The sequence below is a fragment of the Aotus nancymaae genome, unplaced genomic scaffold (genome assembly GCF_030222135.1).
Source record: "Aotus nancymaae isolate 86718 unplaced genomic scaffold, 86718_ANA_hifiasm-v0.15.2.pri h1tg000011l, whole genome shotgun sequence".
NCBI classification, from domain to species: Eukaryota; Metazoa; Chordata; class Mammalia; order Primates; family Aotidae; genus Aotus; species Aotus nancymaae.
The window spans coordinates 76,230,778-76,252,100 of NW_026988422.1; the positions used below are offsets into that span (position 1 = coordinate 76,230,778).

The 21,323-nt window shown below is 56.5% G+C and overlaps 2 protein-coding genes across 3 annotated transcripts in view; one reads left to right on the forward strand and one right to left on the reverse strand.

The window, feature by feature from the left end:
* The first annotated feature begins 1,889 nt into the window (after nucleotides 1–1,889).
* On the forward strand, nucleotides 1,890–13,976 carry CHGA (chromogranin A). Its single transcript, XM_012453144.2, has 8 exons — nucleotides 1,890–2,139; nucleotides 2,918–2,964; nucleotides 5,332–5,425; nucleotides 6,274–6,342; nucleotides 8,372–8,470; nucleotides 9,859–10,302; nucleotides 11,006–11,493; nucleotides 13,484–13,976. The coding sequence occupies exons 1-8, from the start codon at nucleotides 2,094–2,096 to the stop codon at nucleotides 13,565–13,567; spliced, it is 1,371 nt and encodes a 456-aa protein (XP_012308567.2). The 5' UTR covers nucleotides 1,890–2,093; the 3' UTR covers nucleotides 13,568–13,976.
* Nucleotides 13,977–18,120: 4,144 nt separating this feature from the next.
* The window catches only part of ITPK1 (inositol-tetrakisphosphate 1-kinase), a 179,118-nt gene continuing 175,915 nt past the window's right edge, over nucleotides 18,121–21,323 (reverse strand). For both annotated transcript variants that reach the window (XM_021675721.2, XM_064375179.1), the window contains one exon: nucleotides 18,121–20,219. In XM_021675721.2, coding sequence (XP_021531396.2) covers nucleotides 19,876–20,219 — 344 coding nt within the window. In that variant the 3' untranslated portion in view covers nucleotides 18,121–19,875. The remainder of the gene's footprint in view (nucleotides 20,220–21,323) is intronic.

Genomic DNA, 21,323 nt, shown 5'->3' on the forward strand with positions numbered 1-21,323 from the left:
TCCTCCCTCTGGGCATTTGCCTCTGCCTGGAGTCCTCTTCCCCTTGGCACATGTTCGTCCACTCCTTCCTTAACCCCAAATCTCACCTCCCTGGTGAGGCCTCCTCAGATCTATCTTGTTTAAGTATAACCCCATCCTCTCTCAGCACACCCCTCCCCTTCCCCTTCCCTGATAAATTGTGGATGTTTCTTCTTCTTCTTTTTTTTTTTTTTGAGATGGAGTTTTGCTCTTGTTACCCAGGCTGGAGTGCAATGGCGCGATCTCGGCTCACCGCAACCTCTGCCTCCTGGGTTCAGGCAATTCTCCTGCCTCAGCCTCCTGAGTAGCTGGGATTACAGGCACGCGCCACCATGCCCAGCTAATTTTTTGTATTAGTAGAGACGGGGTTTCACCATGTTGACCAGGATGGTCTCGATCTCTTGACCTCGTGATCCACCCGCCTTGGCTTGATTACAGGCTTGAGCCACCGCGCCCGGCCCGGATGTTTCTTCTTATTCACTGTCTGTCTTCACCATCTAGAATATAGGGCTTCTGTCTGTTCTGTTTAATGCTGTACCCTCAGCTGAGTACTGTTCTAAGATATTCTAAGCAAATGGTGCTTAACAAACGGTTGTTGAATGAATACGTAAATGCATGGATGTGGCCATTTCAGTCTGCCTTGAGCTCCCACCAGGTTCTCACTTAGGGATGGGCATGAGGCACAGGTGTGGGACAGGAAGTATTAATAGAAAACAGCAGCAACAGTTGGAGGTAGGTGTGCAGGAAGGAGGGGCTCTGGACGATGACAGCCAATGATGAACCATCACCCAGATCCCAGGTTCCCTATGACACTGGAGTCAGGTGGCAAAGAGCTTTCAATATGGCCCTCAGGTGAGAGTAGCCATGTGGCTGGAGCATCAAGGGCACCAGAAATAAGGGAAGCCAACTAGAAACTGACATTTTACACAAAACATCCAGGTTTCGAGAATGCTCAGGAAGAGGTGAGAGCTGTTCTCAAATTCAGATGGGCTGCCAGTGGCAAGAAGGTGATGCTAAGGGGTTGCACTAAGCTAATGAGTCGGTGTTGCACGGACTCCTATTTTGGCAGATGTAGTAAGAACTGGCCCCCACTCCTCCCTCACTGCCCAACAAGAGGTGTCCAACAGTGGCTGAAGCTTCCTGGTGAAAGTGTGCCCCTGGTTCCCGTGTGCATGCAGAGCCCAGGATTCACTCACCCACCACAGCTTGAACCTTCAATGGATACATTCAACAGTTACCTGTCAAATGCGTTTTTCCTCTGTGCCAGATTGTGTGATGCTCAGTACTGTGAAAGTAATGATGACTAAACCTTATTCAAATAAATACACATTCAACCAAAGTGTGAAGGCGCAAAACTGGCTTGCCATAGAGAAAGAAGCCTCACTCACACAGGGGATCAGAGGCCCCTCTAGGTCCTCCTAGATATTGGAGGGAGCCATGATTGATGGGCAAGCCCCCAGCCTATGAGACCAGAGGGAGCACACCCCGGGCAGGGGGCACTTCGGGAGAATAGCTCTGGGTGCTAGGGCTGCCAAGGACCTCAGGACACATGGAGGAAGGCAAGGCCCAGAGACCGGAGTGACTTGCCCAGGGACACACAGCAAATCGGTGGAACCGTTGAGGGGTGGAGGATCAGCCACAACCCCCTGCCTCCCATGCCACCTCTTGGAAACCAGATACCCGCTTCGCGGCCAGACCCACCAGCTCCAAGCAGAGGCCAGAAGTAGCGAGGGACGAGGCTGGGGGTGAGGCGAGCTGGGGCTGGACCCCGCCGGGGGTGGGGAAAGGGGCAGGGGGCGGTACCGCTGACGTCATTTCCGGGGTCGTGGTATATAAGCAGGGCTCGCGGGCGCTGCTGCTGCTGCTGCTGCTGCTCCTGCCACTGCAGTGCTTGGGCCCCGTGCAGTGGAGCTTGCGGGAGGATCGATAGACAGACGGACACACACCTAGGCACAGCGCCCCCAGCCCCGCGCCGGTGCCGCAGCAACCCGACCCCGGCCGCGGGTCCAGCCGCCCCTCGCCCGTGCCTCGGTGCCCGGCCTCAAACCTCCAGCTGCTCGGCGCCCGGGTCCGCCATGCGCTCCGCCACTGTCCTGGCGCTTCTGCTCTGCGCCGGGCAAGGTGAGCAAGTGCGGGGAACTCACGGGAGAGGGTCCCCGGGCACCCCTGCCTTCCTTGAGGTCGGGGCATCGCGCAGTGCCCCGCGCCCCTCCACACCTCCCTTTGGCCGCGGAGAGTTTTCAGCACCGCGGACAGCGCCACCGCCTCCCGCCTGACCCTGCAGAGTGGCCTCCGCCTGGGACCCACAGGACACTTGGGCCTGACTCCCAACCCCGAGGGGCAGGGCCCCCTTGTGCCCATCCCTTGCCTGGGCTTGGCGCCTCGGCTTCATCAGAGCCAGTGACGGCTGGCGCGGTGGCCGGCCAAGGTCATTGGGGGGAGGTGGGAGGATGGCTGCTCACCCCCCTCCACCCCTCTCCCCCTTTTATCTCACTCTCCCCGTCTTTCTGCCCTTGACTTCTACTTCTCCATATCATCCCTCACAATCCCCCTCCTCCACCTCTTCTCCCCCATCTCTGGGGTCCCTGCCTCCCCCTCATCTGTCTCCCACCCCAGTCCCACTGTGCGGCCCCTGCCCTTGTTTTGATAGCGGTCCCCTCAAGAGCACACGGGCCCCAGAGCAGGAGTTTCCCAAGGGGGAGGGGGAGGGCCTCTCAGTGCAGCCTCTGGGGACCACCCCACTGTGGGCAGCAGCCAGGGAATGGAAACAAAATCAGCCCCAGCCTCTCTTTTTGGTGGTGGCAGTTTTGAGGGGAGGCCTTGGGGTAAGCCCGGTCAGGAAGGGCTGGGCTCCACCTGGAGCAGAGGAGTGACCCCAGCACTCTCTTCTTCTTCCCAGTCACTGCCCTCCCTGTGAACAGCCCTATGAATAAAGGGGACACCGAGGTAAGAAGGGGTGCTGGGGTTGCTGGGTAGGAGGCTCCAGTGGACACTTTACAGCCAGTTCTTGGGCAGCTGCAGGAGTAAGTTTGGCATAAAGCCAAGAGCCAGCACTGCGGCTGCTGAGCCTGGGGACAGCTTGTAAAAGAAGATATCAAAGATTGCTTGCTTTCCCCGCTGTCCTGCTGTGGGGACTTCCCCAGCCTCCTCTGAGCTGCATGTGTGGCCCGAAGACGCCTGCGTCTTACCTGCTGGGCTGAGGTGCCTGGCCTCAGGCTGTCTTGAGTACTCTGAATCCAGTAGGCCCACCAGGGGCTGGTGGGGGTGGCTTCTCTGTGGTTGTGGTTGTCCACAGACCTGTAAAAATGGTCTCTGCCTGCCTGGCTCTGACCTCCCACTTTGCTCTTTTTTTCCCCCTGAAAGGCTCTGCCTACAACAACCCACACCCAGCAGTCCAGCCCTGGCTCTCCCAAAGAAGGAACACAATGAAAACATCTTGATCATGGCTCCTGCACCTAGGGTCCCAGCCAACGGGGTTTAGTTGTGGACGTCACTCAGGAAAGGGCCTTAGGAGACACTGGTAGGGGTTTCTCTGGCAGCAAGAGTCACTCCACACTGGGTGTGTACTTGGAATTCATTCATGTCTCAGCTGGGGCTATTTTTCCAGCCTCTAGTGCTCATCCAAACCTTCACTTGAGGGTCAGAGAAATTTCTACTCCCCACCTTCCCAGAAGCTATTTTCTTCCACTAGAAGCCATAGTTAATATCCAAACCATCCAAGAGATTCCAACCTCAGTTTGCTTAATCATATTTCCTATGTTTTAGTTGCAGATAGGACAGAATTTAAACCTCTACCACTTATTCTAGCTGTGTGACCTTGGGAAAATTCCTTAACTTCTCTGAGCTTTGCCTGTTTTTCCTTTCCCTTGAGGGGAGGTGTAAAGAGTAGGAATCATGGATGTGAATTGCCTAGCACATAGTAGGTCCTCAGTAGATGGACACTGTTATTCCTAGAGCTGCCTTCTTGATCTCCCCATCCCTCTCCAGATGCCCCCCCAACCCAATTCCTGCCTGCCAGAAAATGCCCTCATCACAAACAGGTGATTATCTGATATTCCCAATGCAAGATCTGGGGTTGCAGGGAGATACAGGGTACAGGCTGCTGGGCTCTTCTTGCCAGATCCCTTATGGGAGACACTCTGGCCACCGTATTATACCCAGCAGTCTGGGGTCAGGGGCACCAGAGCAGCTGGTTAAACCTGAAGATTCTATATAAGGTTGTTGTGACTACACACATTATAGAGCACTTGCCAGTTTGCCATCTTGGATCCTTGGACCAGTTGCCTTGGCATCCCGTAGACACAGCCTCCCACCTCCTCACTCCCCGCCCGTGTTGCCTGATGCCTGTCTGACACCTCCTGCTCTCTACTCAGCTCTAGGCTGTGGAAGCAGGGCTGGAGTTGTGAACCCCTCCCTTGGTGTGCTGACACTCCATGCTTGAGAGAGAATTTTTCCATCTGTACCTCATTACCCTGGGAGAGCAGTTGGGAAGGTATTTTCACTCCTGTTTTACAAATGAGGAAACTGAGGCTCAGAGAGGTTAAGTCACTTGTCCAAGACCACACAGCTAGGATACCACATTACAGTGGGCACCGTCATCAAAGATCATTCATCTATCAGGTGCCTGATTATCCACAGCACCTTTGCAGGCACAGGATAAGACTTTCAGCGACATGGCTGTGGTTGACCTGGGATGTGCTCCCAGATGTAGCCAATTGTGTGCTCACATGCCGCCAGGGGATTCATCCATCCCATGGTGAACATGGAGTGAGAATACGAAGCTGTGACTCCTTGCATGTGAAAACACCATGCGTGTTGGGAGATAGTAACCTACATCCTGTTTCCAAACAGGGTAGAGCCAGGGAAGGTCTTTGTCTCCTCTGGGCAGTCCAGAAGGACTTCCTGGAGGAACTGCCCTTTGGGCATCTTCAAGATCAGAGCACTTTTGTAAGACATCCTTTTAGTGCCCAGAAGCAGCTTTCTTGTGTTTAGGGAAACAGCACTTGGGGATGAGAAGACACCAGGTACCATTCCCCACACCCCATTCTCACCATGATCCATCTTAGAGGGGAACCTGCTAGTCATGTGATTGGAGTGCCTGACACGTGGTAAGCACTGTATAAGGGTTTTCTGTTATCGTTGCTATCACTGTCCCGCTAAGAAAGCAGAGCTGTGCCCCGGAGCCAGGGATCATGGACTCCGAAAGACAAAACTAAATCCCCTCTGTCCTCACTAGAAATTCACACTCTAGCGTCCAGAGACTGAGCCCCATGCTCGAACCAGCCCCAACCTGCCCCTGCACTCTGTTTCCAGGTGATGAAATGCATCGTTGAGGTCATCTCCGACACACTTTCCAAGCCCAGCCCCATGCCTGTCAGCAAGGAGTGTTTCGAGACACTCCGAGGAGGTATGAGCTGGAGGCTAGGGGTGAGGGCTGCTGCCTGCTGGGCTGGGAGGCTAGGAGATGGGTGTGTGGCTTTTGGTGGAATTAATGATGTAACTCAACAGTCACTGACTGAGTGCCTGTCATGGCCAGACACTGCTCTAGGGTCCAAGGCACATAGGCAGTTGAAGGGGTTGTAGACCGGGTGCTTACAGACTGGCAGAGGGGATGCATATGAACACAGTTAACTAGAACTCTGGTCAAAATGAAACCAGGGCTGGAACAGCAAGCCACCAGACTGAGCTCCCTAAGGACAAAGATTTTGTGTGCCACATCCCAGTGCCTAGAACAGCCTCTGGCCCCTGCAGACACCCTCCAGATGGGTGATAAATAAAGGAATGTTATGGGTGGACATGAGAAGGACAGAATCTTTCCAGGCAACCAGTCAAGTTTTTACTAACTGCTGGATAGAGCCAGCAGTATTTCAGTTGGGCTTTAAAAGAAGCATCAGGAATCAATGGGTGGAAAATGAAGAAAGGGTTGTCTGGGTGCAGCAGACAGCGTGAGCACAGGCATGGAGATGGGGACCTGTTGTGTTTAAAGAGACCCCACTCATCATCAGGGGCTGCCACCCCTTGGCTGAGGTCTGGGTGCTGGGGTAATGGCTGACTTCTCTGATGTAGTAGGAAACTGACACATACCTTGGAAAGGAGGTAATTTCAAAAGTGTAATATCAAGACCCAATCTTGCTTCTGCCACCCTGGTGTTAAGTTTCCAGAGTAAATTCCTTGTGCTCAGCTGAAAATATTGATGGTAATCTCTTTCTTGGCCATTCTTTGGAAACCACCCATGACGACTCTTCTTCATTGCAGATGAACGGATCCTTTCCATTCTGAGACATCAGAATCTACTGAAGGAGCTCCAAGACCTCGCTCTCCAAGGTATTTTCTGGCCACCGCACAGGATTCTGGGTAAATTCCAGTAACCAAGAGTCAGAAAATCCGGTGGAAGCTTCAGCAAGGTCCTCTCTGGGACCGTCATTCCCTTTCAATTATAAAGCAGAAAAGTAGGATCCGCTGTGCCACCTAGCTCAATCTGTTATTGTTAAAGAAATCAAGGCCCAGAGAGGTTGAGTGACTTGTCCAAGGTCACATAGTGAATAGGGACATGCCAGATGCAGCTTCCCTAAAACCCACAGCCTCTGCATTTCAGTCATTTCAGGAAGTAACTTCATGAAGTAGTGAGCTGCTTGTCACTGATGATATTCAAGCCAAGCCTGGACAGGATCCTGGGGTGGAGGGTTAAGCTGCCATCATCCCACAGTCAGCCTCTATGCCTAGCCCCTAGCTCCTTCCAGGCTTGATGCAAAGCACAGTCCTATCCTCGCAAATCAGAAAACCTGAGTTTGGCCCTGCACCTACCCAAGCTGACTCCCTGTGGGAAGTGGCCGTTTCCACCAGGGCAGGACCACTGGTGGTGGTGTGCCTCTCCCTGAGGGCATTATAGCATCTGCTTCCTAACAAAGCGAGAGCCTTCATTCAGGGCTGGGCTGTGTCTGGGATAGGGTGGGGGTATGAAGGCTGCTCTGGCTCCAGGATGCACCCTACTCTGAGGCCTCTGGGGCAGACCAGGCCATGTGTGAGTGTTAACAGAGAGGGCTTTGGGGAAGAGGTGAGTAAACACAGCCACAGCAATAGGATCGCTATGGCCCTTCCCAAGCTAACACACTGTTCTTCCTCCTATTCACGAACCAGCCTGGGCGACAAGCACCCACCTCCTGTCATTTTTGGAAGGGCAGGGCGTGCTGGGCACAGCTGGGGCTATTATCACCTGGATGGTTATGTTGTCATCAGTGACCCTGGACTTGTGGTTTTTTTAAAACTAAGCATTAAATATTTTATTACAATATAACTTTAAAATTAAATATTGAATGACTGATTACATTTAAATAATTAAATAGACTGTCAACAGAGACTATTATAGGAGAATGAGTCCTGAAATATCTGTATACACATGCCCATGTGTATCCAATATAAGCAGTGTCCAATATATGTATATATGACTGTTTTCTATTAACAGAGTCCTGGATGTATTTCTGTCCATCCATCTATCCGTCCACTCCCTCTTGGGCTCCCATAGCATCTTCTGTGTGCCTCTGTTTTAGCATTTACCACATAGCACCCCTGTTTTATAGACAAGCACCTAATTCTTGGAGAGCCAGAGTTCCCAAGGAGCTAGGAAATAGCCACGAGGGGACCAGAACCCACGTTGTCTGAGGCCAGGGCCGGGCGTGCTCCCTGGCCCACAGCTGCCCTGTAAAGCCCATCGTGGGGAAGAAATGAGGACCAGCTGCAGAGCTGGGCTAGCTGAGGGGCCAGCATCAGGAACCAGGCACAGGTGTGGGGACAATCAGAGGAGGCAGCGCAGCAGTGGGTGGCAGGTGGGTGATGCAAGGAGGGGGTCTCCGGGTCACAACAGCAGGCGCCAACCCTGGGCTCAGAGGTAGGCACGGGGCTTGGCCTTCTCCCAGGGCCTGGACTCACAGCGTCCAAGGGTAGCAGGGCTTGCCTGAATCAAGAGCTGTCACTGTTACCACCTGCTGCAGGGCTCCTGGAGCTACCAGCCAGGTCCTGAGGGGTTCCCCACCCCCCTCCTGCCCCTGAGACCTTTGCTCCATTTGAGCCTTTCTTGTGTGTGAGTCTGCAGCAGGCTTGCTCTGGCTTTCCGGGGCAAAGCTGACTCTGGTGAGGCGGTGTGGCTGCCAGAGGGCCCCAGCTAAGAGGGGTGAGATGCGCCAACCCTTCACCACTCCCCGAGCTCACGCCCTGTCAGCGTCTCACTGGGCAGGCCTGGTCTCACTGGGAACATGACGTGCCCAGTTTACAGATGGGGAAATGGAGGCCTCACTCTCGTAGACGAATATGCCAGGGCTGGACCCAATGGGACTTTTCCCTCCTTTTCTCATACCAGGCGCCAAGGAAAGAGCACATCAGCAGAAGAAACACAGCAGTTTTGAAGATGAACTCTCGGAAGTTCTTGAGAACCAGAGCAGCCAGGCGGAGCCGAAAGGTCCGTGCCAGCTGGTCTGACCAGAGGTGGGGAAGGGAGGGTGGCAGTGGGAACAGTGGCTAGGATGGAGCCAGGGTTCCTATGAGTCAGGAGCCCCACTCATAATCCCTTATTTCCCTCCCTTTACAAATGGGGAAACTGCGGCCCAGAGAGACTAAGTCCCTTGCCCAAGGTCGGTGGCGTGACCAGGGGTTTCAATCTGGGCCTGCCTCAATCCAAAGCTGTCACTCAGTCCCATCGGCCCAGAACAGGGGCTGACACTCTAGGGCAGGAGGTCTCTGGCATGGCAGGTGACAGCTTCGACTCTAGGTCTACCCAGTGGCCACTGTGGCAGAGTCCCCACCCCCAGTGCCTGTCCTCCTGGGATGCAGTGGGGCCTCAGAATAGCCAGGATGCAGGAGGACTGCAGACAGAGGAGCAGGTGAGAAACGTGAAATGAACCCAGATCATCTTTCCTGAAACTGAAGAGCTTCTAGGAGTCCAAGAGGTCACGGCTTAGGTCAGTGTGACACTCTGAGCCACCCTCCCTGCCTGGGGAGACCCACGCACTGGCCCTGTGGCACTCTTTTCTCCATGTCCAGGAGCTGGATCCCAGTATCTTCCATCTGGGGCTGAAGGGAAAGCCCCCAGGTGAGGCCCTGTGCCCTCACATTGGCTGAAGCTTTAATGAGGCAGGCAGCTGTGTGTCGGTATAAAGAGATCCTGAATTTGGCATTTGGAGGTTTGGGTTCAAGGCTCAGGTCTGCTGCCTGCAAACCGCGTGAGATGGACAGGTCACCTTACCTTTCTGCTGATCATTATGGGTGTCTGTGAAATGGGCAGGGGAGCACCTTTCACCAGAGTCCTGGTGAAACTCAGAAGGTGGAAAGTACGTGGAATGTCCAGTGGTCATCATTCTAGTGACGGGAATTTTTACTCATTAAAGCCTGTCTTTAAGGCAGCCACAAGAAAATACCTTTTAATGAAACCCTAAAATATTGCAGAATTGAGCCCTTTCACAGGACGCTGAAGACAGAGAAGCCCCACATGGAGGGGAGAATGAAGTTGCAGTCATGGTGCCTCTTACACAGAGAGGTTAAGCAACTGGCCGAAGATCACACAGCTGACATATTAATTCTCAGTTCAGGGCTTTATCTCCTGGGTTAATTTTTAAGGTCTGGTTTTTTGTTTTTTGTTCTTTGAATAATAATCTGTTTTAAGAGGCAGAATTTAAAAAAAAAAGAAACAAATCCAGCAGTGCTCTGATCAAGCCTGAACACAGAGGGGTAACCCTAACCTTTGTCTTGGGCTGGTCTCGCTGGCGACATCATGATCTGAAATTAGCATGTGGGGAGGCCCCGCGTGTGGCCCGGTCCTCAGGGCCTGACTTGGCTGTGCTGTGTCTGCAGAGGCGATGAAAGATCCGCCCTCCGAGGATGCCGTGGAGAAAAGAGAGGAGTCCAAGGAGACAGAGAAAAGTGATGAAGCTACGGATGGAGCCAGGCCCCAGGCCCTCCCGGAGCCCAGGCAGGAGTCCAAGACTGAGGGGAACAATCAGGCCCCCGGGGAGGAAGAGGAGGAGGAGGCCACCAACACCCATCCTCCAGCCAGCCTCCCCAGCCAGAAATTCCCAGGCCCACAGGCTGAGGGAGACAGTGAGGACCTCTCTCAGGGTCTGGTGGACAGAGAGAAGGGCCTGAGTGCAGAGCCAGGGTGGCAGGCGAAGAGAGAAGAGGAGGAGGAGGAGGAGGAGGCCGAGGCTGGACAGGAGGCTGTCCCCAAGGGAGAAGGCCCCACTGCAGCGCTGAATCCCCGCCCGAGCCTTGGCTACAAGGAGAGTAGGAAAGGCGAGAGTACGTATGATGGCGGAGACCTCAACCAGCGCGTCTGGGAGACGGGGACGGGTGGGAGGGGAGCCTTCTCCATAACCTCATTCCACCTTCATAACAACTCCTAAAGGTAGGTATTAGCTCCATTTCCCAGATGGACAAATGAGGCTCAGAGAGGTTAAGAAATGTGCCCAAGGTCACACAGCTAATTTGTAGTAAGAGCTGAGGTTCTACCCCAGCTTTATCTGACTCCAAAACCATGCATTTCCCACTCTTCTACATAGCCTGCCCCCACCAACCCAGGAAGCTGGGGGTAGGTGGTGGACGGGCTGGCTTTGGGAACAGAGAGCATGGCAGGAGGGCACAGGCTGATCTGGGAACAGTGTCAACTTCAACCCGGGTTTAGGAGAGGCCTTGGCTCCCCCCATGGGCCTGCCAGGGTCTTTCTCACTCTCCAGCTGTCGGGCTTCTGGGGTGAGGGTGAGGGGAAGAGGCCGGCTCCAGCTAACCCACCCCCTGAGCTGAGAGGGTCTTGCAAAGCCTGGCATCAAGATGGTTTTTCCTGCTAAGTGTCATCACTGCGGAGAGGCTGGGCTGGGCCCTGAGAACTGAGGTTTATGGCCCTAAAGGTGGCTGCAGCAGAGTCCCCCCAGGGAGTGGTCCCCCCGGGGACTGGGAAGGTGGTGGTCCCCATCACTCTCCCGCTCTTGTCTACCACCTGCTTCAGGTCGATCGGAGGCTCTGGCTGTGGATGGAGCTGGGAAGCCTGGGGTTGAGGAGGTTCAGGCCCCCGAAGGGAAGGGAGAGCAGGATCACTCCCGGCAGAAGGAGGAGGAGGAGGAGATGGCAGGGGCCCCGCAAGGCCTCTTCCAGGGTGGGAAGAGCGGGGAGCTGGAGCAGGAGCAGGAGGAGGAGCGGCTCTCCAAGGAGTGGGAGGACTCCAAGCGCTGGAGCAAGATGGACCAGCTGGCCAAGGAGCTGACTGCAGAGAAGCGGCTGGAGGGGCAGGAGGAAGAGGAGGACAACCCAGACCATTCTATGAAGCTGTCCTTCCAGGCCCGGGCCTACGGCTTCAGGGGCCCTGGGCTGCAGCTTCGACGAGGTTGGAGGCCGTCCTCTCGGGAGGACAGCATTGAGGCGGGCCTGCCTCTCCAGGTCCGAGGCTACCCTGAGGAGAAGAAAGAGGAGGAAGGCAGCGCCAACCGCAGACCAGAGGTTGGTATGGGGCGGGAGTCAGGTTGGTATGGAGAGTGGGCTCAGGGGGGCAGCCCCACCCAGATACACTGTCCCTGCCCCACTGAGGGGATACGCCCCACCTTGATCCCCAGAGTCTGGGAATGGAGAGATGCTCAGACCAGGGGCTCTCAGGGCGGGAGAACACCCCAGCTCACAGTGGGCACCCAGCAAAGCTGGCTGGGAGAGGGAGGAGCTCAAGGCAGCCTGTGGCGGTGGGGGAGGCACTAAGTGGGGACTTTGTCCCAAAGGCAGTAGGGAGCCTTGCAGGTCGTGGGCTGGGAAAACCATGCAGTGGGTCCGGCCATGTCCTCTCCTGGCCCCCAGGCATTCCAGGCTCAGCCTCCTCCCAGGTTCAGACTCTGCATCTGGCCCATGAGGGTGAAGCGGCAGGGCAGGAGCAGGACAGGGGCAGGGGTAGGGCCAGGGGACCTCTTGACTATGGGGAGCGGGTGGGAGCAACTTGAATGTGAGCCGGAAGACCTGGGCTCGGCCTCTTCCTGGCTGTGTGGCCTCAGGCGGGTCACTCCCCTCCTCTGAACCTAGTTGGTTTTGCCACTTGTAAAGTAGGGGTAAGGAGTCCCCTCTGCCCACCTCATTACCATGATTGGAGCACATTCGGTCTTTGAAAACCAGGGTCCCTGGGGAAGAAGAATGGGGTGTGGGGACAGGGGGCAGGGTGGGAGGTGGGTTCCCTGACAGGTAGGTAGCTGGGATACCTGGTTCAAGCCTTAGTGTCTGGGTGGGACCAGGGCTCTGTGGGAAGGCTGACACCTGTCTGCGGCCCCGACCCTAAGGCTCTTCTCTGCCCACCTAGAAGAGGGTGTGGCCCCTTCTTTGGGCCCCTGACCCCCTCTCTGGGCCTGGCAGTCTGAGAGGAAGCAGGCTCCCTGTTGGCAGCTGGAGCGGGAGAGGGCATCTGCCCATGTGCCTGGGAGACCAGGGTGAGGGGCTGAGGACAAAGCTGGAAAGAATGGGGGCCCAGAAGTGCCACCAGCTTCCTTTCTCCACAAGCAGAGGGGGCTCCAGACTGCAGGGCAGAGAAATGGGACCCCTGAGGCATGTGGACAGGATGGGGTGAGGGCCTTCTCGACACAGCCTAAGGATCTTCTTAGAAACTCCGCCTTTCAGAACACCTGCCCCAGGGCTGCTCCAAGACAAAGGGGCTCTAGACTCTGTTTCCATGGCCTGCAATTGTCAGTGTCGGGGTCCATGGGCCAGGATGCCCTCGGCAGCCTCAAATTCAGCAGTGTCCCCGGGAAGATGACCCCTCCCAGGCAAAGCTGGGAGCCAGCCTTCCCTGTGCTTCTGCTCTGAGTCTTGAGGGTATGCTCTTTCGGGTGTCCAAGTTCTGGGGCCCGGAAGCTTCTGGAGACTGGGCATAGGACCGGGCTCAGAGGAGGGGCCCTTGCTTCCCTGAACTGGAGCAGCCAGAGCTTGGGATCCTCCCGCAATCAGGACCAGGAATTAAAGCCCAGCCCTAGGTAGGCCCACGTGGGGCAGCTCTCCGGCTCTAGCCCTGCCTCAGGCCCATATCCCCCCTCAGGTGGGAAGGCTATAGAAGACAGACCTGGAAGCCCCGGGCTGGCCTCACCCTGGGTCCTGGCACCCATGGGCTAGGCCAAGGGAAGGGGTCTTTGGGGCACTGTAAGCTTTGTTTTCCATGTGCCCTGAAAAAACAGACTCCTACCTGTCTGGAACCATTTGAGAGGAAGTGGGGCCGAGTTAAGAGGCCACCAAGAGCCGTGTGGGGACAGGGCTCCCGGCATCAGCCACCTTCTTGTGCATAATAATCCCGAGAGCAGTGCAGCAGAGTCGTATCACTATCTCCATGAGAGGGATGAGGCCCCTGAGGCTGAGAGAGACAAAGCCACCTGTCCGACGCCACACAGCTAACCCGGCCTTTCTGGCTGACTGTGTCTTCCACGCCACTGGAGAGGCTGCCCTGAGTGACCCTCAGTGTCTCTCCTAGGACCAGGAGCTGGAGAGCCTGTCGGCCATTGAGGCAGAGCTGGAGAAAGTGGCCCACCAGCTGCAGGCGCTGCGTCGGGGCTGAGGCATGAGCTGGCAGGGCTGGCCCTGGGGCACCCTGTGGCCCTGGCTCTGCTGTCCCCTTGGCAGGTTCTGGCCAGACGACCCGGACACTGCTTCCGGTAGGGAGGCAGCCTCCAGCCCGCCCAAGCCCAGGCCACCCTGTCGCCTGCTGCGCGCCCCATCTCCTACTCTTGACCCCTCCCTGCCCTGGAACCCCCTCTGCAGGGCAGCCCCACAACTTTAAACACTGACGATTCCTTCTCTGAACACGGGCAGCTTTCTAGAAGTTTCCCTTCCTCCATCCTATCCACTGGGCACAACTGCAATAACTTCTGACCTTTTGGTGAAAGCTGACAACTCCTGACTGTAACATATTCTGTATAAAATTTATCTAAAGAAAAATAAATCTGTTCTGGGCTCTTTCCTCTGAATTCTTTCCCCTCTCAACTCAGTGTGGAGTGGGATGCACTGAATGTGGGCAGAGGGACTGAGGGAGGTTGCTTCCGCCTGGGGGACTCCTTTCCCTGCCATTTCCTGGCTGTGGGATCTTGAGCAAGTGACTTTGTAGCTCCGAGCCTGTTTCCTCATCTGTAAATCAGAAATGCTGACCTGCCTCAAAGAATGTGTGTAGTGATTCAAGCACACTCGCTGAGGGCCCCAGGCTCCTTCCTCTCCGCAACCCCAGCCACACCTGAGCCAGGCCATGCAGAGGTAGGGCCAGGTAGGGACACGGGCTCTGCTTCCTGAGCCTGGGTTGCCCCTCCCTGAGGGCCTGCCATCCAATCACCTGTGGTGCTGGGTGGAGGCCCTGATGGCCCCAGCCTAGTGCCTGTCGCAGGCCACAGGCATCAGACCTGAGCCTCTGAGCTGCAGGGCCCCCCAGCTTAAACACATTATGCCCTGCTATGACCTACCTTCTGTTACGTGCATAGGAGTGTGGGGCATCTGAAGATCTCATGTATGTAACGCTTCACTAGAGCACAGGCTGGTCTTAGTCCCAGTTTTGCGAATGAGGAAAATGAGGCAGAGAAGGTGAAATGATTCACCCAAGTCACAGTCAGGGATGATGCTCAGAACATTGAAGCATGGGGACTGTGAGGATTGCACAGTCAGGACCTGTGGGTACTGGCTGAATATCAGGGCCCATCATTTAGTCATTTGTCAAACATTCGTGCAGGGCTGCTCTGGGCCCGGTACGGCTGAGCGTGGCTGAGACAAGCCCTGGCTTTAAGAAGCTCACTGCCCAGCGGGGACAGCTGGACCCTTCAACAGCCAAAGCACAACCCACGGGGACAAACATGCGCTCAGCAGGAGGAGGACATGCCCATGCTGGAGCACGCCCCCTTGTAGGCCAGGAGGAGGGGGAGGCTGGGTTCGAGCCAGGCTCTGCTGGACTGGCTGGTTGGCCTTGGCCAGTCACTTTACCTGTCCAGGTGGCAGCTCTACGTTGAACGTCCTTGGACTTTGCAGCTCAAACGCGAGCAAGCCGGAGAGGGTGATGATCCCGGGCAGTGGTGGAGAGAATGCAGGGAGGGGCCTCAGCCTTCTCAGAGAGGAACAGGAAAGGCATGGGCATCGTGGGCGAGGGAGGCTCAAAGGCATCGCTGCCACCCTCCAGGGGCCCGGGCAGAGCCAAGTCCAGAGGCCAGCTGGGATCTGGGAACCAAGTCCCTGAGGCTCTGCCTGGTGAGTGTGAGCAGGCAAGGTTCCATGGTGGGAACTCAGGTTTGGACCTAAGACTGGAGCTGGACTCCCCAGCCCAGCCATTAAGTAGCAGGAGTCTTAGGGCAGGTGCTCCTGGCCCTCTCAGGACCTCAGTTTCCTTATCTATAAAAGGGAGACGGTACTTACTATCTCCTTACCAGATTACGGTGAGGACTGGGAGCCCACACAGCATGACCCAGAAAACCGCTGCGATGGGGTTGACTCGTTTGGGGGGTCTCGGGCAAGCCTGGGTTTCTCTGATGAGAATGGGCTGCCCATGGCGGCTGATGCGCACCCCCACCCCCTGCCCCCTGCAGAGCACGGAAGGACACCCTCCAAACGGCTGGTGCTATTTATTTCTTCATGTTCCAAAAAGTTAGGTTTACATTCCACCCTGACAGTTACAGAAATAAACACAACATTAACTGCACTCCACTAGACCGTTAGAAATCAAAACAAGATGAGTTAGTAAATAAAGAGATCACAGGGACACCCTGTCCCTGAAACCACCCACCCCAAAGCCACCCACAGTGTCATAACCTCATGGAGTGAACATGCGACCAAAACGGAAGAGCCAGTGGGCAGAAGCCACGATGTCTGCATCTTGTGCACAGTCACGTATATTATGCATACGTATGTACACTAATTAAGCACGAACCAGCTTGGGAGTCTGGTGAAGTTGCTTGAGAACAGCTTGCAACAAATGGCATTTGTCACAAAGCACAGGTGTCAGCATGAACAGCGGCATCCTGGTGAAATCCCTGTGAGTGGCTTTTCAGAGTGAGCTTCAGAGAGGTGTGATTCCACACAGCCTTGGAGGAAGGGGGCCACCAGGCTGTGGGAGGTGACAGTCCCTCCACACCACCAGTCACAGATGGCTCTGGAAGTAAAGGGAAAATGCAATTGTTTCTGAAAAAGTGGGGGTCTGGGTGCTTCTGCTGGTGAGAATCAGAAAGAAGACCCAAGTGGCAGGAGGAGGCCATGGGGTCATGCTCACCAGCCCTCTCCTGAGCAGTGTGGGAGGGTCGCTCACCCCAAACCATGCTGACAATGGCTGTGTAGAGAGAAGGGACAGAGTGCACAGACCCTTTCTTACAAGGGGAGGACCCACCGGAGAAGCCTCGGCTGTATCACCTGAGTCGGGCTTATGCCTGGGAGGGGCAGATGACTGTGGCGTCAGGGTGTGTCCAGGCCGGCCTGAGGCCTCGGAGGCCAGGCAAATCTTTGTCAAGGACGGCTGCGCTCTCTGCCTCCCGGTCACCAGGCTGGAGGGGCCGTGCTCCTTTAGGGCACCCAGCACCCAGCTCAAGATCTCTGAATCCAGTGGCCCACGAGCCACAGCTCAGGAAGGAGGAGGAGCTGCTGGGGATCCCACCAGGTGAACGATCAGTTTCTAGGGAATAGAAGAAAGGGCAGATACAAACCCCAGGGACATCTGTGAAGCCATTCAGTGGTTGTGGCCAGCAGCCAATGTGTCCAAGAGCCAAGGATTGGTCTCCCAGGCTAGAAGGGCAAAGGACAGGCCGGCTCCCTTGGTCTTGGGGTGGCTATCTGGCAGGCACCAGCTGCTTTCCTCAGTTGGCTCAAACATGTGACAGCTTCCTACCTGGGTCAGTCTTCCAACCTTCTATAAAGCACACTTAGCAGTCCCCTGGGTACAGAAGGGAACGTTTTTCCCAGGTTGCTTTCTCCTCCATTGACAGGCATGAGACATAGGCAGGCCCACGCACAGGAAGCCCTATGGAACCCGCCAGGCTGTAGCCAGGTCTGATCCCGCCGGCCATGCTGGGTGACTGCAGGCCCAGCTCCCCGACCATGTGTGGACCCAGATGCCTCCATGACACCAAGGGTGAAGCCCCAGTTCCAGGGTGGGGACACCTAGCAGCTGACACTCAGTGGGGGGTTATATTTGCAGAGTCACATCACCATATAATCAAAGAACTGCCGGGCAGAACTTGACCCAAAGCCTTGTCCCAGGGTGCCCAATGCAGACTGTGCAGGTGACCCTCTGAAACTACCCAAGGCCTCAGCCGAAGTGCGGTCCAGCCCCCTGCTCCTGGAGCCCTTTAGCAGCCTGTCCACGGACACCACCAAGACACACACTGCAGGGCCACAGAGCCAACGTGCTGACCAACTCGGAAACAAGCTTAGGAACAAGAGCCCCAAGCCACCCCAATGCTGGCGGGGCCAACTCCAGGCACCGTGCCTGCCCAGCACCACACAACCCCCTTTGCTAAGTGGGTCCTGCCCTTGGACCCAGACACTCTCAGTGACTGCTCGGGAGGCAGCACTGCCATGCCCCGGGGAAGAGGAGGCCGCCAGGGCCCAGGTGGTTTTAGTGGGTCTCTTTCCCTGAAGCAGAGACTCCAGAGCCAGGGACAATGCAACCGAAGGGAAGACCAACCCTATGGACACTGTCATGGGATCAAAGACGGTCAGTTCACACCCAGGGAACGTTTAGCGAACAGGGCTCCATCCCCCTAAGGAGGCCGCTCCCAGGTGCGCAGGTCCCGTGCCACTGTCCAGGCCTCTCCTTGCCGGCGCTCCCTTGGCTTCACTGGGCAGAGTCCACCGGCCCTGCGGGTCCTGGGTGCACTGGCCTCTCCCTACCCCCCATGTAGCTCCCAGGCCTTTACAAGGCCAATCTCCATCCTCCATTTCCACTCTTAGAAAATGCAAATGCCCTGCACACCCACACCCCCACACCCCTGCCCCCGCCCCACCACGGAGGCCTGTGGACACAGCCACGACACCAGACAGCAGTTACTTGGTATCTGGGCCCTGGACGAGCGAGACCACGGAGGCCACAAACGTACAGGAACAGTGTGGCCAGGAGTCACACTGCACACCCCACAGGTTCCTGAGGCAGACTGGGATTGAAATTTTATTTTCAAAAGGTAAAGCTGTTTTATTAAACATCTTTTAAGGACTGGGAAAATGACATAACTTGAGCAACATGTGTAAACACGTGTGAAATGTGGTTTGATTTCAGTAGTTTATTTTGGAGACAAAGCAGTGCAAGAGGCCGGCCGCGCTTTCCTGCTTCCCCAGGGCTCAGGGTCAGAACCAGGAAAGGCGGCGTACAGACATTGATCGGGGTTCAACACTCAAGTCGTGTAAACGTGGTTAGTCATTGGGTCCTTAGTTTCCAAAAGAGCCGGGCAGTTCTGATGGCTTCTGCCCCTCACCCAAGCCCTGTGCCTCCCTCCTCAAAGGGGGCACCCCTCCCAGCCCGGCTGAGCCAGGCTGAAGGACCCCCACGCAACGGCTCAGGGACCTCTCTTGGGACACTCGGCATTCTCTCCAGTGTCCTCCATCTCACTGGGCAGGGCACTGCCCAGAAGCCTTTTTCACTTCTTCAAAGTAAACTGGTATCTTAAGACACAAAACCATACTCAGGGAGGTCTGATGCTTCTCACCCAGCACTCCACGTCTTCCAGGGACTACGGAGGCTCCTCTCCAACCCTTCTCTCTGCAGAGGGGGCTGCCTGGACCAGGGGTCAGGCAGGAGAGCCAGTGCTTTTCTGCCAAGGCGATGGGGTGAGTCTGAGGTGTGTGGGAGGTGTGGCTCCCTGGTACCTGGCTGGCTCCATGCTTGGGGCTTGCAATGAGAGGTGGACCAGGCTTGCTGGGTGAGGAGGGACCCAGCAGGTGTGAAAAGCAGTGAACCCGCTGGGAGAGGGCCCTGATCTCCACGGAGTCATGCTGAGGCTCCCGCGCCTGTCCTCACCTGGCTGGCTTCATGGAGAGGCAGGCTGCATCCCAGGGGTTAGAGCACAAAGCCAGCCCTGTGGTGCTCCCTGGTCTCAACTGCCTACTAGAGACGAGGGGCAGAGGCCCAAAGACCTGGAATGATTTGCCCAAATCACAGTACAGGTGCCATCAGCTCGGGACTCCCAGTCTGGCAGCCTCCTTCCTGGGTTGCTTCAGGGAGCGGCAGTGCTGGCTTGGGGGAAGGAGGCCGCTGTGCATGGCTAAGTGGGACATGTGTTGGAGGGCCCGGAGGACGCCCAGCTTCCTTTCCTTTCCTTTTGTGAGGGAGCACAGCCCAGATGGCAGCCTCCTCCGGCTGTGGGGAGGGAGGGGTGAGCTGCACACCTGGCAGGGGTGGGGCTTACAGAGGCTTGGTGGAAATCAGTAGGAGGGAAAACAAGGAAGGGGTCGGTCCGGGAGCAGGGAGTCAGGGAGAAGGGAAGCCACTTCCACACGTGCTGATCAGCCACCCACAGCCCTGATCAGCCACCCACAACCTGGCATGGGCAGGGTTCCCTTCAGGGTCCCCACAGATGGGGATGCGCACAGATACTCACATGGCAGCCACACGCACACCCCACCTCCCATTCAGACCTAGTGTTGGAAACACAAGCGTGTGTAAACTCAGTGGAGACGTCTGCACAGCAGGGATCAGGTGGAGCCCCATTTCCCAAGGCTGGACCCCCTGGTGCTCTCTTTCATCTCCACCCACCCCTCATTCAGATCATGACATCAGAAAATCAGGTTAAAAATTAAAAAAACAGAAGAATCAGATCACTGGGGATTCTTAGTAGTAGCATTGCTGTCAGGAGCTGCTGGCCCAGCAGGTGTGCTCCGCGCCCCGCGCCGCCCCTCTGGGTCCCGGCTCCGTGGCTACTGGGAGGAGGCCTTGGTGGCCAGGGAGGCCACGCAGTGCTGCTGGAAGCTGGGTGACACGCCGGCAGTGCAGCCGAGTCTCTGGTGTGGCAGCTTGGCAGTGCCGCCTGCGTCGGCCTCGGCCTTCCAGGGCGCGTCCTGGCCCATCATGCTGCCGCAGCAGCCAGGGCTGGCGCTGCATGTCCGCTCACCCGCCAGGCCGCCTGCCGGCTCGGCCAGGAGCTTGCTGTGCCTCAGCGGGGCCACGTCCTCTGCAGCTGCCGTAGCTGTGCTCTGGTCCTGCAGGACGGTGGCGATGTGGTTCAGGAGGTCTGTGAAGAACTCGCTCACGCCCTCGTAGCCTAGGGGTGGGAGAGAGAGCACAGGGGGCATGAGCCAGGGGCACACATCGTGTGGAGAGGGGGAGGAGGAGGCAGGACAGATGGGCTCCCGGGATGAGGCAGGGCATGCTGTCAGCGCACGATTTACAGAGAAAACGTGAGGCTCAGCAGATAAGGGTGCTGAGGGAGTCACACAGCTTGGACGCCCAGCCAGGAGCATGCTCCTTGACCTTCGGCTGTTGGCCGGGTGTGAGAAGCTGAAGATGAGCTGAGGATGAAGCGTGCTTGCCCCTGTTCTTCTCGGGCACAACTCTGCTGTCTCACCCACCCGCCCACTTGCGTGGTAAAAGCCAGTCCATGTGCATGGGATGCTGGCGAGGCTGGAGGTAGCAGCACCAAAGCCGGCTCCACACACTTGGAAAAATAAATACCCCTCGACTCTGTGAGGCCCAGCTGAGTCTGGCCTCAGGCTGAGTCCCAGAGACCGCTTCCACCCTGAGCCTCGGCTTCTCTGTCTGCAAACTAAGAAGAGCAGTGCCTACCTCCCAGGCGGAGGCTGCCGTGGCGCCATTGAGAGGGGCTGGGAGGTGGGTGGTGCCTGCTTCACAAAGCAGCTGCCACCCCAACTGAGTCTGCTTCCTTCTCACCACAAAACACCTGCAGGGAGGCCCTCTGTGCTCCATTCTCTGAGGATCAAAGCCAAGGGACAGACACGCTGGGCATCACCAGCAAGATCCAGGCCTGTGACAAGGCTCCCCAGCACAGGACACATGCTCCCCTTAATGAAGGGGAGTAGAACAGAAAGCCAGGTGCCTGCCTGGGCGAGCGCTGCCCAGCACAGCTGCAAACATCACAGAGCCCGTGGGAGCCACCCAGCAGGTTTCGGATCTCGGGTGAGGATTCTGCTGACTTCCAGCAAACTGCTCCAAAAGACATTCACACAGGGCGAGCGCCCCGCCTGCCTGAGCCAACTTGGAGGGATGGGAGTTTTCAGACACCCTGGCCCACCCTCTAGGGTAACATTTACAACCATCGGCCCCACTGGGGTGGGAATGACAGGTCAGACATGGACACCCTGTGCCACGTCTTACAGAAAGACCTTTCAAGGAGTGCCCACGGGTCTGG

What these genes read in the sequence shown, in the direction of transcription:
- CHGA (XM_012453144.2), top strand. Translation starts at nt 2,094, where the DNA reads ATGCGCTCCGCCACTGTCCTGGCGCTTCTGCTCTGCGCCGGGCAAG. An exon ending in TTTCGAGACACTCCGAGGAG is followed by an intron (nt 5,426 to 6,273) that starts GTATGAGCTGGA and finishes TCTTCATTGCAG; the next exon opens with ATGAACGGATCCTTTCCATT. An exon ending in GCGCCAACCGCAGACCAGAG is followed by an intron (nt 11,494 to 13,483) that starts GTTGGTATGGGG and finishes TGTCTCTCCTAG; the next exon opens with GACCAGGAGCTGGAGAGCCT.